The sequence below is a fragment of the Thamnophis elegans genome, chromosome 7 (genome assembly GCF_009769535.1).
Source record: "Thamnophis elegans isolate rThaEle1 chromosome 7, rThaEle1.pri, whole genome shotgun sequence".
Taxonomy (NCBI): Eukaryota; Metazoa; Chordata; class Lepidosauria; order Squamata; family Colubridae; genus Thamnophis; species Thamnophis elegans.
The window spans coordinates 62,005,391-62,018,946 of record NC_045547.1 but is presented as its reverse complement, the minus strand read 5'-3'; the positions used below and the strand labels follow the sequence as shown (position 1 = coordinate 62,018,946).

General features: G+C 38.7%; 1 protein-coding gene across 1 annotated transcript in view; it reads left to right on the top strand.

Moving 5' to 3' along the window:
- Window positions 1-8,987, top strand: part of WASL (WASP like actin nucleation promoting factor) — a 34,522-nt gene extending 25,535 nt beyond the window's left edge. Inside the window, exons 8-11 of the mRNA XM_032220780.1 lie at window positions 26-179; window positions 2,462-2,976; window positions 4,442-4,550; window positions 6,264-8,987. Coding sequence (XP_032076671.1) covers window positions 26-179; window positions 2,462-2,976; window positions 4,442-4,550; window positions 6,264-6,325 — 840 coding nt within the window. The 3' untranslated portion in view covers window positions 6,326-8,987. The remainder of the gene's footprint in view (window positions 1-25; window positions 180-2,461; window positions 2,977-4,441; window positions 4,551-6,263) is intronic.
- The last annotated feature ends 4,569 nt before the right edge of the window (window positions 8,988-13,556 follow it).

Here is a 13,556-nt window from a genome sequence, read left to right as displayed (position 1 = left end):
TTATCTCTGATAATATTTCCGGTAGGTTAACAATTTGGATCCAGAACTGAAACACCTATTCGATATGTGTGGAATTTCAGAGGCTCAGCTGAAAGACAAAGAAACTTCCAAGGCTATTTATGATTTTATTGAAAAAACAGGAGGAGTTGAAGCAATTAAAAATGAGTTGCGTAGACAAGGTGAGACTTCTTTTATTAATGCAGACTATTGATTAAGCTTTTTAATCTCTACATAAGATTTAGAATATTTAAATAGGGTAATTTAAAAAATGTTCTCTTGATTTAAAAATATATTTGCACATTGTTAAAATACAATTATAGTACTGAGCCAGATTTGCAAATATATTATATTATACTACAATGAATGTTTTTTATTATTTGAGCCACAAACTGTAGCCTATAAAATATTGCTACAATTCATTTCAACAAATATCTTGATATTTCCCCAGTGGAACAACAAAGCCAAAAATAAGAATTCAAAACTTAAAATAAAATTTCTATAAATCTTCATTCATTTATCATTATCATCATCAAATGTCTTTAATGGTTGAATATAATTTTATTGGAGGACAACAAATAATAATTATAATATTATTACAATACTTAACATTGTATGAGCACTGACTATATGAATATTTTATCATGCTAGTGTGAGGGTCGTGCAGTATAGTATCAGTCTCATTTGGTTGAATGTAAGATATGAGGGAACGTGCTATACTTCAGTGAAAGTTAATATATGCTACATTTATAATCTAGGCCCACCACGCTGCAGTGGTATGTATGAATTCTAGTCTTTTTAGTTTTCATGTACCTTTTTACTTAATAGGAAGACAATTCCTCCCCCCAAAATAATTAACTATGAATTAATAAGGTATACATGTATTGGAGAGAGAGGAAGAATTAGCTTTCCCCTTTCTTCATGTCAGCCCAGTCCCTTTATTCTCTAGCGGCTAGCCACATTAGTTGCTATTTTTTTCATATTTTGGATGGAAGGAAAGAAGGAAAGGTAGTTTATATATGACTTGTATATTCCTGTGTGAAAGAGACTGATTGATGCATCCACTTGGAATCCAGTTTGTTTTATAATGGAATATCTTTTACAGGGGCAATTAGCTTGGATTAATTAGATAGATTTGGGTCTCTTCCAAGTTCCATTCACCCAGTTTTGCCTTTTTTTTAAAAGTGTGGCTTATGATAACATATTTGTCAAAACTTATATATGTGCATATATACCCATATAAACCGTGTCAATGGCAGGAAAGCTCCATGATATTTTCAGCTTTAATTGGCAATCCCCATTTGGAAAGAGGAGGAAGCATGGTACATAATCTTTTCTCTGGATTCATAGGGTTGCCTCTATCCATTCTTCTTTCAGAGTTGTCTTCCTTTTGGGTAAACATGGTATTAGCATTTAAGTTTCAGCTATGAGTTGTATGCATAACTATGCTAGGTACAGTGACACTAATTAATCTTGCTAAGGATACTAACTGACTTATCTCAATACTTCCCCAATTCAGTATTTGCAGTCTATGTGTAAGTCTTGTATAATAAGAAATGATCACTGCTTGAATGCTTGTATCTTGAGGTCTTGATTAAACTATTTTGTGTAGCTGATTTTTCTTAACGTGTTTATATGTATTCTAATAGCAAGCCCCTCTACTTACAAATGACAATCAATACTAGTCGTAGCTGAATGAAATGCATTTACCAATGGCTTTGTGACGAAACTGTTTAGTATGTGGTGGGGATTGTGCATAGAAAATTGGGTGTAAAATATTTGAAAGTTTGCTTAGGTTTTTCATTATTCTGACTCTTCTGAAATGATAAGCACCAAAGAAGATGATAATGAAGCTTCACATTTTGTCTTGCATCTTGCTCGTGTGTTTCCTTGTTTTAACTACCTGGAGTTTTCTGCACATCTTACCCAAATTGATCTATATACTTTTAGCTTCCAAGTTATGGTAATATACTGGCTCTATCTTTGAGCTATAACAGAACATAATTCCAGTGCTTCTGTTGATCATTTTATGGGGTTGGAGATATAGTGATATGTATTTTGCTTTATGTTTTAAATTTTATTATGCTTTACATTTTTTCAGAATGACTTTTTCAAAACAAATAAGTTATGAAAATCAAACCTTTCCATAGATTACAACATTGGCAGCAGAATATAACATTTATATAAAATGTTGCCAATTGAATATATTTACTAGATATTAAAAGTTCATGTTGTTATAATTGGTGAAAATAGTATGATCATCTCTTTTTAACAGATTTCACCAATAAATGTGAGTGGCAGAAAGTTAAACATAATTTAAGAGCATCTTCAGGGAGTATGTGATGTATGGAAGAATACTTTTAAGATAATTGGTGTATTTTGAATACTGTCAGTATCTGCTTCAGATAGCTGTCTCATAGTGAATAAATACTCTTCTGTGTCTTTGGATTGCTTTTGCTTTCAGCTCCACCACCACCTCCACCATCTAGAGGCGGTCCACCTCCTCCTCCACCACCACCACATAGCTCAGGACCCCCTCCTCCTCCTGCTAGGGGAAGAGGAGCCCCTCCCCCACCTCCTTCGAGAGCTCCAGTAACAGCACCCCCTCCCCCACCTCCTTCTAGACCTGGTTCTATAATGCCACCACCGCCACCAAACAGGATATATCCTCCTCCTCCACCAGTTCATTCTTCTGCACCCTCTGCCCCCCCTCCTCCCCCTCCTCCTCCATTAGGTGGTTCTTGTGGGCCTCCACCACCACCACCTCCACCACCACCTCCTGGTCCTCCTCCTCCCCCTGGTCTTCCAGTAGAGGCTGACCATCAGCTTCCAGCTCCTTCAGCAAATAAAACAGCTCTTTTAGATCAAATAAGAGTAGGTGCCCAATTAAAAAAAGTAGAACAAAACAATCGTCCAGTCTCCTGTACCGGAAGAGATGCACTACTTGATCAAATACGACAAGGTATACAGCTGAAGTCGGTGAGTATCATTCTTTCTGGCTTCAAATTTCTAGATTATTTTTAAAGCCATTTTCCTCTATAGGCAGTCCTCGACTTACAATAGCAATTGGGAGTGGAATTTCTATTGCTAAACAATGTGGTTGCAAAGCATGACTGCATCACTTGGCATTGACAGTCTTGCAGTCATGCTGTTGCTACCCAAATCCCACAGTTGTTAGGCAAGAAAACTTCCTGCAGGCTTCCCAAAAGAGGGGAAGTCAGCTGGAAGTGGCAAGTCTTGTGCTGATAGACAGGTAAGTGGCTGCTGCCTGGTGGGGGAGGGTGTGATGGGAGGGTGCAGGCAGATGCAAGGGTGTTTACAAGCTTTGGAAATTTGATGATTGGTTATTATTTCCAAATTATTTGACAAAAGTCAAATCCCTGTAAATTAAACCAATAATGAAAGAAAATGGTAAGCTATAGCAGGGAATATTTCCTCAATCAAAACAAAATCATCTTATATACTATACCTTCTACAATATGTTTGAATAATAACTAAATGAATTTGCCAAATAAGTAAGAGTTGTCCTTTCTGTGCTCTAGATGAGGTGAAACAAAACAAGGCAATTTAGATCTTAAGTTTTGAGCTTCATTGTTCATCTTCCTCTGTTCAATTAATCTTTTCTCTAGTTGTCTTTTTAAGAAACTTTCAAAGAAAGTTCATTTTGGAGCTTTTTCAAAGTTGCTGATGTTTAATGCTTTATGTACAAAAATCTGCGTCCTAAATATCATAAACTATTACCTTAGAACTCTAAAAAAATTTTTTGCTCATTTTAATGACATTTATAGGCCGCCCTTTTCCCTGAGGGGACTCAGGGCGGCTTACAATAAATAGGAAGGGGGTGCAAGACAAAACACAAGAAAAAAAAACGTGTGAATAAAAAAAAATAAACCAGTAAAACACAACATTCATTCAGCATTCGGGTGGGGTGAGGTTAGGGTCTTATCCCCAGGCCTGACGGGATAGCCAGATCTTAAGGGCTGTGCGGAAGGTCTGGACGGTGGTGAGGGTGTGAATCTCCACGGGGAGATCGTTCCAAAGCGTCGGAGCTGCAACTGAGAAGGCTCTCCTCCGCGTAGTCGCCAGTCAGCACTGACTGGCGGATGGAATTGTAGTTGATTTTAAACATCTAATGCTTTTATCAGCCTGGTTTTTCTTTGTTTAGAACGTCTGGCTGTGGGACTTTGGTCCTGTCTGTCTATCTGTGTCTGTCTGTCTGTCTCTCTCTCCCTCTCCCTCTCTCTCTCCCCCCCTCCCCCCAACTACCTCACAGGGTTTTTGTAGGAAAAATAGGAGGAGGAAGGGAGATTAGGTATGTTCACCCTCTTGAGTTATTTCTAAAAATAATGAAGGATATGTAAAAAATAAATATTTCAGGCTTCTGAAAAACTATGAGATGTTTATTGCTGTTGTATTCATTCTTATATATTTAATATTGCGTAAGGTATCTGATGGCACAGAGACTGTACCAACTACATCTGCACCTACATCAGGTATTGTGGGTGCACTAATGGAAGTTATGCAGAAAAGGAGCAAAGCCATTCATTCTTCAGGTAGGTCAGGAAATCAATATTTGATTTACTCCATCACGTAGGAAATAACTTAGCTTTTATCTCTGCAGCAGTACTAGATGCTCAGCATCTCCTGAAGCAAAGTCTAATCTGTTTTATTCTCTTTGAGAAGTTTCATGGAAGGAATAATCTTTTAGCTTTGGGTCATTAAGATCCATAAAGCTGAATGTTTAAAGAAATGGTTTTAAGAGTGAATGACAACGTTCTGGGTTATGGAGATCCCAACAATAATAGGTCTCCAAGCTAAACAATCAAACAAATGCTTAACCACTTTTTGCTGTGTCACCTCTTTGGAAGAAAAGAAGGAAGGAATCAGGATATTCTGTTTTTGAAATGGGAATAAAACATTGCATAAGAGGAAATGCAAAGAGTAATGATGATGCAGGAAATAGGTTTCCTTTTCTTGAATAACCTGTTGGCCAGAAATCATTGATTAGATTGACAAATGATTAAGAGATATTCATAAATCTAGCGAGCTCAGTCTCCAGCTTTGTCGATGTGTTTGTCAATGCATGAGTACTTAGCCAAATATTAAAATTTAATTAATATCTCTTTTTTGCATAATGAATAATTTATCACTTTAGCAGTCAGGTTAACTGGGTGACCCTTTTTAACAACAAACTTAAGCTTTTTACTCATGGCCATGAGTTTTTAACCTGTGCTTCCCTTTTTCACAATCAAAACTGAGACAACACTTCTAAAAACGGAATCTCATACTTTGATCAATTAAACTTAAATTCACCTGTTAGCTTTTTCTTCTCCTAGCAAGTTGGCGGAGAGTCACTGAAAGAGCAGGGCAATCCTGAACCCAAAACAACTTCTTCATTAAGGCCTTCACTTACCGAATTTTTCAGAGTATAAGACGCACCTTCCCCCCCCAAAAGAGGGTGAAAATTTGGGTGTGTCTTATACACTGAATGTAGACCCACCCACCCACCAGCCCCAACCCTTTTGCCTGTGCGTCCCAGCAATTTACCTCTTTGCAGCAAACGGGGGCTTGCGGAGGCTTCAATAAGCTATAGCAATCCCTGCAGCCTGTAACAGCTGATAATCGGGAGAAATTGAAAGTGAAACTTGGCAAATTGCTGGGAGGCCGATTATTTTTTCTTGTGCTAATCAATTTGCTGCAAGGAGATAAGTTAACAACTATAAATGCCTATAGAATGTTCAAATTATTAGACATTTTTAAAAAGACTGCTTTATTATTATTCTAGACAACTTAACAAAATGAAGAAGCTTTTTAAAATAAATGCTTGATCTGAAGAGGCCCATGTTATTGTTTTAAAAAGTGCTATTCTTTTAAATAGCAGAGAATATACTTTCAGAAAGCACATGAATTTTAACAGCATCTGTACAAGTATTGTCTGAAATATAACACTACAAACAGTATTGTCTGTACTGCTTGTTGCAAGGAGGCAAATTGCTGAGAGGCAGAGGCAGATATTTTTCCCTTGTTTTCCTCCCCAAAATCTAGGAGCGTCTTATACTCTGAAAAATACAGTATCAATTAGAAGTCAAGTTTATGCCTTTAGTGTGTGATTGTTTCATCTAACGCCTGGTCCCAATTTACATAGACATTTACCTTTAATGGTACAAATGCTGGTTAATTGATACCCACCACAATAATTTTACCAATATTTGTCTTAGTTACTAAGTTGCTAAGTTCTTTCCAAATAACTATTTTTGTATCAACAGATGAAGATGAGGATGAAGATGAAGAGGAAGACTTTGAAGATGATGATGAATGGGATGACTGATCAATATATTATATCTTATATATATTTTTACGGTGAAATACTAAACTACTTTCTGTTTATGGATTCTGTAAAATTATCATGTAAATGTTTTACCAATTTACTGTATATTTTTGTTGCCTTTTGCTTTTTTATTAATCTGTGCAATACCTCATTTAATCTGTAAAGGTTTGTCATCCTATACAAGGCTACTCCCTTATGTAAAAGTTTACATCGGATGCCTAGTGTACATGTGAATACTTTCCATTCCATCAATAAGGGAGTTTTAATGTAATCTGTGAGATTGACAAACACACCTTAAATGTATTTAGTTATAATTGCAAGAAGGAAAACACTATTTTCATACCCTACTTTTTCTGTATCTAGATTTTCTTATTAAAACCTAATATAGCACTACATACTTTAAGCAATGCAGCTCCTAGTTTTAGCCGCTTCATCTGGGAAACTGCTTCATGGATGAGGCTGATAAAATGAAGAGCATTTCAATTCATAACACTACCATTCAGATTTAGTCTTCAAGCTGTAAAGCAATCACTAGAAAAATTAAGTGATCATGAAATTTTTCCCTGATCTGGATCATTGTTGCCTATATCAGAGCTTTGATACCTGAATACTGAATTTAAGAATAGTCTGTTTGGTCAATAAATCTGATAGAAACCACCTTTGTGACTTTTCCCAACTGTTGTTCATGACAAAGAGAAGTTTTGGCAACTGCTGCAGTCGTTATTTATTTTTATATAAGGTTTTTTACTGAAGGGCTGTAGTTGATGTTTGCTTTGAATAATAATGGTTGTAAATTAATTTTTTTTAATGTAGGGCATTGGTATGCTAATAAATGAACTTAAGTAGTGTAACTCTGCAGTTTTCATGGATTATGGGACATGTCAACACAGTTAGACACGATCCTATAACTAAAATAAATAGAGATGGAGCCTTAAACCTATACTTTCTTGATTGTGACAATACTAGATGATAATTACTGTTGCTAGAAGGCCAATGAGCATCTTGGTGATATTTCCGTTTTTCTGAACCTGGCCTCTGTGTTATCCAGATCAGTGGGTGGGCACTCTTCTATCAGATACAGTATTTCTCATGGGCTCCTATTCAAGCATGTGGGTCACTGTTGCCTTGTTTCCTTTTGACTCTAAATTTCTAGACTTCAAAGCAAGAATAAACAGTTAATTGAACTATTTGTCTTTTGCTTTGAGGGGAAGAGATTCACTACTACAAGGTTTATAAGCCACTGTTTTTTATATACCAAATTTGCACATTGCAGTATTTCACTAGAAATAAGGGATATGGTCTTAAAAGTTGGGTGGTCCTGCATTTGGAATTGCATTCCAATATATGATGGGAAAATTGGAGTTTTTGTTTTAATTTTTCATCTTTACTAGGAGACTTACTATTTGGACTATCTGCTTATTTTTCATGCAGTATTGCATTTAAGATAAGCTTTATCAATGCTAATACTCTATTCACAATAAGAATACACTTAATAAATGCAGGTGGTTTCAAGTGAGACATTCTTGGAGTACAATTAATCCCTGCTTGCTTCCTTCTTCATTTTTCTTCTATCCAGGACATATTGGATGGAATTAACTTTATTGAAATCCAGTGTTGGCCTGATCTTGGCAGGCTGGACCTGCATGATTTGGCCTGGACGTTTAATGCAATTATAATGTGTGTCTAGTATTTGGGTTTTTAATCCTGTAAGAAGGATGGGATTTAAAGAGTATGTTGATGAAAGAAGATGTGGTAAGCAGAAGTTTATTCCAAAGGGAATAACTTTAATTTGATGCAAACAACTTGGAAAGGAACATTTTCAAAGCATCTTCATTTCAGTTGAATCTCCAGCGCTGCTTTGTGCTAGAACAACTTTTCAGTTAGCATTACTGCTAGTGTGCTTGAGGTTTGTGAGTATGTAATGATGCTATGGAGATGGGTTAAAAGTTATGCACATGACAGAAAATGTTAGTGGCCTACAGTACAGCCTGTAGGATTTCTGCTCTAGTTTCATAGAGGGGCATTTAAAGAGTTGATATTGCTCAATTGGTCTACAGCAATATTACTGTTAAATTAAGCACATGCTTCTAAAGTTGGAAGAGTTTGAAAAGAGATACTATTTTGAGGATACTTATGTAATCCATTAATCACTTACCTAATACTTTCCCCTCCCCAATAGAAAGTATATCTACGTTATTGCACAACATTCAACTGTTTTGCTTTCAATAGCATATTGTATGGTTTTAATTTAAAGCATGACCGCAGTTACAATTAGATTTAAGGTCACAGCTGCATGTTTCTACTTTCTTGCTCTCAGTGTGGGCAGGAGGCAATGTTTCTTGTCATTGAATCACTACTGCTAACTCTTGCAGCCAGGGCAGCCTTTGCATCAGTTAAATTGACTGTCTGTGTAACAGCCTTGCCAAGTAGTGAATGAGCCTGAGGACTCTGAACATTGCACTTAGACAATAGCATCTAGCAACTTGTACTCTGAAAACATCTCAATCATTCAGTTTTCCATTTCATCAAATTGAACTTCTCGGTATGTGAATTTCCTTTTTGGCTCTTCTTTTTCCTCTTCTTTGGAAATGTACAGTAATAGGATGTTGCACTGGTGGCAATTCATCATGAAGCATAATAAAATTAATTTGTCTCAGTTTAATAGTATGGTGTGACTTTTATGACCTCACTTAAAGGGTGGATTGAAATTGGTTGTGTTGCTCAGAAATTGTTCCAGATATTTCCTTAAAAATGGCTTCAACAAATAGCCTACATATGTCTATAGCATTATAATGGGCTAATTTAGAAGGCTGGCATTATATAAATGTTCTGATACTTCTTCCTAAAATTTTCAAAGGGAAAACATGGGAGACAAGGGATACCTCCCCCCCCCCAAAAAAAAAAGCTGTTTCAGACATGCTTACTTATTTCCAGAATCAAGAATCTCGCTGGGCCCTTACTTTCAGAATAAAAATGAACTGCTCTGTGGTGGGAGACTGCTGAAGAAGGCTTCTGAGCATGAGGCCAAAGGCCTCCAACAACTTCTCCACCCAAAAGGAAACATAAGAGATGGTGCTTTACTTTGGGAGAACATTTTCCCATCCATGCAACCAGAAAGGAAATCCCAGAAATGTTGGTTAAAGAGGGAAACATCCCTCCAGCCGTCCAGTAAAAAACAGAAAGGTCCATCAGCATGGAGTTTATCGGTTCGTCCATCGTTGGTGTGATCTTGCTGTGGGATTAAAAGAAGGAAGAGGCATCAGTGCCCATGTTAGTGAGCTACCCTCAGCTTCATTTTTCCCATAAGAATAGGATAAAATGGCTCAACTGAATGGCCTTCCCCGTCTTACTAAGTACCCTAAGCAGACTTTCTTCACCACTACAAAAGAAACCAAAGAGTGACCTGAGATTGTACATTTCTAACAAGGCAGCTAATCTGGTCGCGAAGCTGTGGTCCTGCAACAGAGCCTGCCAGGAAACAGAAGTGGAGAGAATCAGAAAATTCAAGCTCAACCAAGTTGCTCCAGAACTTCTTTATCCCAGCCTATTTTAATCTGCCATGTTGCTGCAACAGCTCTCCTTTCAGTCCAAAGGAAAATTGCCCCCATGTTAAAGGGTAATTTTGAGCTTTTGCTAAATCTTCTGAGAATTCATAGTAGCTTTCCTCCTCTCCCTTTCCCTCTGATATCTCCCCATCCTCCTCGACTGACACCCATTAACTCCTTCCCATCACATTTTTATTTCTGGGCATTGGGACCCTCATTTGCCACTTAAGGCAAAACAGTGCAGTATTCGCACTGAGGACCTGGATTAGATGATGCTCCTGTGCAATTGAAAAGAGTCCAGCTATCAGTCAGGGACTCTCCCAGAGTCCCCAGTGCTCTTCCTTTTAGAAGGAAAGCTTGAAACCCTTCTGAGACTCTCCATCCTAAGGAATCTTTTGTTCCACACAGATTGGGCAAAAAAAGACTGGGATTGAAACCCAGAGGCAAAGCCCAGCCAAAAAAACCCTCTACTTCCGAGGGGTACCTACTATTTGCTGGGTCTCTTTCCTCCTCTTAGAGGCCTCCTGCCATAGGTATTTACTCATCTCCAGGTCTCTTGCAATACAGGCCGGTTCTGATTGTGCTGCTTGGGGGAGATCCTGCCTCAAAGAGAACCTTCTCTTTCCCTTGGCTGTCCTTTGTGGGGAAATCTGGGAACAGAGACACGGATGATGGAATCACAGGAATGCTTTAGGGCTCCTCTAGATGAAGAAAAGACTAAAATCAGCCCTTCGCAACATCCTTTCCTTGGAGACCCAATTCAAAGGCTTTTGTGGCTGCTGGCTATGTCTGTTTTAGGGGAAAGACAAACTGCATTCTCTATATCCTCCCTCCCCAGTTCCCAGTATATAGAAAGGTTCCACTGAGCAAATTTGACATTTCCCAGAAGAGTCTCATGGAAGCATAACAACTTGTGGAAAGTTAATGTGGATTCAGAAGCTTCATGAGGAGGGATACTTAGGGGGTCAGGAGCAATTTGGCTCTGCCCAGCTCCTAAGTGCAACCTAGAATACAGGAAGAGGCAGAAGGGGCTCCTCTAGATGCCTACAATATGAGTCCACTCCTAAAGGAGCTCCTTCCCTTTCCCTCTCTATCCCCTTCAACCCAAAGGGTTTACTCACCAAGCTGCTCCACTTTGTGGAGTTCAATTTCAATAGTAACTTTGGTCTTCCTTTGGCCAGAAAGATTCCTTGTGTCCTTTAATGTGCAGTTTGAAGGACTTGCTGGCCTGGCGTTTCTTTTCTTTGTCCCCAAGCAGCATTGGAAGACTTTCCTACATCACTCTCAAAATCTCAGGAACCTAAGAAAAGGAACAGAATGGAGTAAATCCTCATGTCCAGACTCTTACCTGCCCTACCTGCTCTGTGTCTGGGACAGAGGAGCATCTGGGCAAAGAGAGAAGCTCCTTCTGTGTAAATCTCTGCGAAGGAGAAGCCCAGTCCTGAGGGCATTCCTTCCCTACCTTCCCCCTCTCAGGTTCCCCATCCCAGGGCAAAGACTCACAGACAAACCTTCCACCTCCCAAACAAGAAAAACCATTGAGAAGCTCTTTAGAGCAGTGTTTTTCAACCACTGTGCCGCGGCACACTAGTGTGCCGTGACATAGTGTAAGGTGTGCCGTGGGAAAAACACTTTATATATAGTCAATATAGGCACAGAGTTAAATTTTTTTAACATTTTCTAATGGTGGTGTGCCTCGTGATTTTTTTCATGAAAAAAGTGTGCCTTTGCACAAAAAAGGTTGAAAAACACTGCTTTAGAGCAGCCCTTCTGAAGTCTTTGAAAACCTCTTCGCTTTCCTCACTGGCGGTTGGTGACCTTTGACTCTAGATGGAGTCATACAGCCAATAGAATTATCAGAGAGGTGAAGGCCTCCTTTGGGATCTACCAAAGATGACCTGATCCACCTTTTCTGCATTCACTGTTGGCAGCCAAAGATCTCTAGGAACCTACTAACAAATCTCTCAAGCTGCCTCTCAATCATCTTTTGGTACAGAAGCCAAAGCTCTTTGTATGGAGTCTTCTTATATACAAGCTCCATTAAGCTCTCTGACTAAGCAAAACTCACCAATTCAGCCCTTCCAGTCAAAATCAATTATGTTGCAAGTTGTGTGTGTGTGTGTGTGTGTGTGTGTGTGTGTGTCTGTCTGTCTGTCTGTCTGTCTGTCTGTGTGTGATGGCTCTCTGCCAGTAGTTTTTGGTGCACATCACAGCTCCACTCTCTCAATTCTTTCTGTTTACATAAAGACACCCTCATTTTTCTTCTGCACAACAAAGTTCAAGTCCATGAAAGGGAAAGAAAGAGAATATCCTTCCCCAACCGAATCCCTCCCTCAAGCTAGGCCGAAGCCTGAGAATTGTACGTAGGAGTTAGGATTAGAGGCCTTTGTTATGCTAGAAACCAGCCATAACCAGAATTTACTGATAGGAGAGTTACTCTAGAGACAACCCCTAGGACCCTAACTAGGACAATAAAAGGAAATCTGTAAATAAGGGCAGGAGGAGATAGAATTAGTGGGAGATGTAATCGGGGCCAGAGATAATGTATTCATTTTAGACACTTTGAATAGGTTGTGACATCATTATTACTAAGCCCATGAAGAAGAGGTGGGAATACAAGGCAAATGTATTGATGATTTAGGCCAGTGTTTCTCAACCTTGGCGACTTTTAGTCCTGTGGACTTCAACTCCCAGAATCCCCCAGCCAGCATAGCTGGCTGGGGGATTCTGGGAGTTGAAGTCCACAGGACTTAAAGTCGCCAAGGTCGAGAAACACTGATTTAGGCTGTATTCACTGTACCTACATGTGTGTGATCCACCCGCTTTTCAAAGTGTAGAATAAAATTACTATTGTTTTTTCTTAAAAGTCTTGGCTGGTGATTGTTTATTTCCACACTAGACAACAAATCCCACAACTTGGGGGCTGTCCTGGGATTTTCCAGACAGCAACAGAAGTCATGGAACAGGCACCAATGGGGAAGTCGACCTCTGCTTTAGAGAGTTTTTTCATGTTTAATAAAGTATCCTCAGATTTGGGGTATAGGTAGTCCTCGAGGTACGACCACAGTTCAGCCCAAAATTTCTGTTGCTAAGAGAAATGTTTGTTAAGTGAGTTTTGTTACGTGAATCATTGCATTGATTAAGTTAATTACATGGTTGTTAAGTGAATCTGGCTTTCCTATTGGCTTTGTTTGTCAGAAGGTTGCTAAAGGTGATCACATGACTCGGGACATTGCAACTGTCATAAATATGAGGCTGTTGCCAAGTGTCTTGATCACATGACTTTTGATCACATGACCATGGCAATGTTGCAGCAGTCGTAAGTTTGAAAAGCTGCCTTAGGTCACTTTTTTCAGTGCCCTTTGTAACTTTGAATGCTCAATAAATGAATTGTTGTAAGTCGAGGACTACCTGTTGGTTTCTTATAGTTCAGCTAGCTTATTCCTCCTCGTCTCTTGATATTCTTTCCTGCTTCTTTCTGGCATTGTCATTCATCCCAACATGAAACAGCAGAAAGTTGATTAATCAGGTATCTCTCTCCATTGCACACTTGTAAATAATTCTCTCAAACAGGTGATGTATGAAGGAAACAAACCAGGAAACTAGTTCTTTTTTAATTCTTAAGAAGCATTCTTTACGTTTATTGAGGTCTTATTTTTTGTGGGGATCATAACAATGATCTATCT